This window comes from Mandrillus leucophaeus, unplaced genomic scaffold, assembly GCF_000951045.1.
Source record: "Mandrillus leucophaeus isolate KB7577 unplaced genomic scaffold, Mleu.le_1.0 Scaffold29, whole genome shotgun sequence".
In the NCBI taxonomy this organism is placed as follows: Eukaryota; Metazoa; Chordata; class Mammalia; order Primates; family Cercopithecidae; genus Mandrillus; species Mandrillus leucophaeus.
The window spans coordinates 293,423-297,309 of NW_012103031.1; the positions used below are offsets into that span (position 1 = coordinate 293,423).

Below are 3,887 nucleotides of genomic sequence, written 5' to 3' on the forward strand. Positions count from 1 at the left end.
GGGCCAGGGTTAGGAGGCGTGAAGTTTATGGGCTGAGGGGGGCATGATTCTTTGGAGCAAGGATTTTTTTTTTCTTTTTTGAGACATGGTCTCTCTCTGTCACTCAGGCTGGAATGCAGTGGCATGATCATAGCTCACTGCAGCCTCAAACTCCTGGGCTCAAGCCGTCCTCCTACCTCAGCCTCCAGAGTATCTGGGACTACAGGCATGAAGTACCCTATTCAACTAATTTAAAAAAATTTTTTTTAGAGACAGGGTCTTGTTCTGTTACCCAGACTGGTGTGCAGTGGCAAGATCAGAGTTCACTGCAGCCTCGACTCCTGGACTCAAGTTATCCTCCTACCTCAGCCTCCCAAGTAGCAGGAGCTACAGGTGCAATGTCTTTAATTTTAATTTTTAATTTTTTAGTTTTTGTTTTTTGTAGAGATGGGCGTCTCACTATGTTGCCCAGGCTGGTCTTGAACTACTGGCCTCAAGTGATCCTCTGACTTCAGCTTCCCAAAGTACTGGGATTACAGGCATGAGCCACCATGCCTGGCCTCCAGGGAAAGATTTATTTAGAGACGGAGTTTTGCTCTTGTCACCCAGGCTGGAGTGCAATGACATGGTATCTGCTCACTGCGACCTCTGCCTCCTGGGTTCAAGCAATTCTCCTGCCTCAGCCTCTCGAGTAGCTGGGATTACAGGCTAATTTTTGTATTTTTAGTACAGACGGGGTTTGGACATGTTGGTCAGGCTGGTCTTGAACCCTAGTTTCAAGTGATCTGCCTGCCTTGGCCTTCCAAAGTGCTGAGATTACAAGTGTGAGCCACGGTGTCCGGCCCCAGGAAAGGATTTATAATATTCCATCTAAGTTGGTGGCCACTGCAGGAGAAGGATGATGGGTGAGTCTCCCTTCTCAGCAGTTGGAGGTCATCTTTCCCACAGGAAGCTCTTCGTTGCAGCAGAGTTATGAGCCGAAACCTGAACCCCAGTGCTACAGGCAGCAGGGAGTCTGTTGGGGAGTTGGGAGAGCTGGCCTCAGGGCTATGGAGTCCCCCTATCACCGTGGTCCTCCTACCTGAGGCCCGACAACGGAGTAGCCCATCCAGGGCCCAGCACATCTGGTTGGGTTTACAGGTGCTTTGGAAGCAGGTGATGTTGTTGTGAATGGAGCAGGTGCAGAGCCTGGTGCAGGTGTCCTCTGTGTACCAGCGCTCCCTGACCTGTGGGCCACAGGGATCAGCAGAGCCAACAGAAAGTTGGAATCAGGAGATGGGCTGATGTCCCAGTTGAAGCTGGCTGCAGCATCTGGCCTTCCTCCTCGTCCCCCAGCCTTGGCCAGCCCTGCCCCTTCCAGGTTCTGAGCCTTCCTCCTGCCTCTCCTGAGCTTGCCCTGACCCCAAACATGTGGGCCTAGAAAGGGCAGGGCCCCTGCTAGCTGGCCTCTCACCGGATGGTAGAAGCCCGCTGGCTCGGTGCAGCCACACTGGCCAAGGGGCACGCAGGAGGTTCCACTCAAGATGTAGCCTTTCTGACATTCGCAGCTCTCAGCACAGGGCAGTGCTTTGGGGCAGTCCCTCGGGTCGTTTAGGCTGCTGCAGGTGGCTGGGCAGGGGCTGCCACAGGGGCTATAGCTGCTGCCAGGTGGGCACCTCATAGCTAAGGAAAATGAGAGCATTAGGAAGAGCGGGGTGGCATTTCCAGCCCCCAAACCTTGGGGCGTCAAAAGCTCCTAGTAGTGGCTGGGCATGGTGGCTCACACCTGTAATCCCAGCACTTTGGGAGGCTAAGGCAGGTGGATCACCTGAGGTCAGGAGTTCAAGATCAGGCTGGCCAACATGGTGAAACTCATCTCTACTAAAAATGCAAAACTCAGCTGGGCATGGTGGTGCACGCCTGTCGTCCCAGCTACTTAGGTGGCTGAGGCACGAGAATCTCTTAAACCTGAGAGGCAGAGGTTGCAATGAGGCAAGGTCAGACCACCACACTCCAGCCTGGGCGACAGCGAGACTCTCAAAAGCAAAACAACAAAAAAAAACCAGACATAAAATCTACCATTTAACAGTTTTTTTTTTCTTTGAGACAGAGTCTCACTCTGTCACCCAGGCTGGAGAGCAGTGGTGTGATCTTGGCTCACTGCAAGCTCTGCCTCCCGGATTCATGCCATTCTCATGCCTCAGCCTCCCAAGTAGCTGGGACTACAGGTGCCCGCCACCACGCCTGGCTAATACGTTGTGTTTTTAGTAGAGACAGGGTTTCACCGTGTTAGCCAGGATGGTCTCAATCTCCTGACCTCGTGATCCACCTGCCTCGACCTCCCAAAGTACTGGGATTACAGGCATGAGCCACCGCGCCCGGCAACAATTTTTAAATGTACACTTCAACAGCACTAAGTACATTCACATTGTTGTGCTGCCATTACCACCATCCATCGCCAGAACTTTTTGTTTTGTTTTGTTTTGTTTTACACTCTTGTTTTTTGTTTCACTCTTGTCGCCCAGGCTGGACTGCAGTGGTGCAATCTCGGTGCACTGCAACCTCTGCCTCCCAGGTTCAAGTGATTCTCCCACCTCAGCCTCTCAAGTAGCTGGGATTACAGGTGCTCACCACCACACCTGGCCAATTTTTGTATTTTTAATAGAGACAGGGTTTCGCCATGTTGACCAGGCTGGTCTCCAACTCCTGACCTCAGGTGATCCGCCCACTTTGACTTGAACACAGGAGGTGGAGGTTGCAGTGAGCCGAGATTGCACCACTGCACTTCAGCCTGGGCAACGGAGCGAGACACCATCTCAAAGAAAAAAAAGAAAAATAGAATTTAGAGGAAGAAAGGGAGGGCAGAATTCTGGAGGGTTCCTACAGGCTGTGGGAACAGGTGGCCAGTCACTCACGGCAGAAAGTTCTGTTCCGCCAGGCAGGAGCCTGGCCAGCCCGGGCACACAGGGACGCGTAAGCCTGCAGGGAGCGGCACAGGGCCATGGTGTCGCCCTTGGTCCCACACTGGCCATGCACGCAACTGGCAAAGCTGGACTGGGGAGGCACCACCTGGTGACATTGAGAGAAGGGTCCTGCAGGAAGAGAGAAGGCAGGTGAGCCAGGGGAGGGGCCAGGAAGGAGCATTGTGAGCCAGGGGAGGGGCTGGGAAGGAGCAGGGCCATGTGGCTTCCCTGGGGGCTGATTTGACATCCACTTCAGTCAAAACCTGGATTTTCCCACCAGGCACAGTGGCTCACACCTGCAATTCCAGCACTTTGGGAGGCCGAGGCGGGCAGATTACTTGAGGTCAGGAGTTCGAGACTCACCTGACCAACATGGTGAAACCCAATCTCTAGTAAAAATACACAAATTAGCAGGGCATTGTAGAGAGCGCCTGTAGTCTAGGCAACTCGGGAGGTTGAGGCAGGAGAATCTCTTGAACCCAGGAGGCAAATGTGGCAGTGAGCTGAGATAGCGCCATTGCACTCCAGCCTGGGCAACAAATCGAGACTTTGTCTCAAAAACAAAACAAAATGAAACAAAACAAACAAAAAAACCCTGGATTTTCCAGCCTGAGCAATATGGTGAAACTGTGTCTCTACAAAAACTAGCTGGGCATGGTGGTGCACACCTGTAGTCCCAGCTACTCGGGAGGCTGAGGCAGGATGAGCTATGATTGTGCCATTGCACTCCAGCCTGGGCAACAGAGAATAAAAACAAAACAAACAAACAAACAAAACCCAGATTTGTGTGGTGGCTCCCGCCTGTAACCTCAGCACTTTAGGAGGGCAAAGCAGGAGAATCACTTGAGCCCAGGAGTTCAAGACCAGCCTGAGTTGCATAGCAAAGCCTCATCTCCAAAATATTAAAAAATTAGACCGGGCACGGTGGCTCACGCCTGTAATCCCAGCGCTTTGGGAGTCTGAGGT

At 52.6% G+C, this 3,887-nt stretch overlaps 1 protein-coding gene across 1 annotated transcript in view; it reads right to left on the reverse strand.

Moving 5' to 3' along the window:
- The window catches only part of ZAN (zonadhesin), a 92,835-nt gene that overhangs the window by 41,564 nt on the left and 47,384 nt on the right, over positions 1–3,887 (reverse strand). The window contains 3 exon segments of the mRNA XM_011985821.1: positions 1,047–1,205; positions 1,433–1,641; positions 2,874–3,050. Of these exon segments, the coding sequence (XP_011841211.1) occupies positions 1,047–1,205; positions 1,433–1,641; positions 2,874–3,050 (545 nt within the window).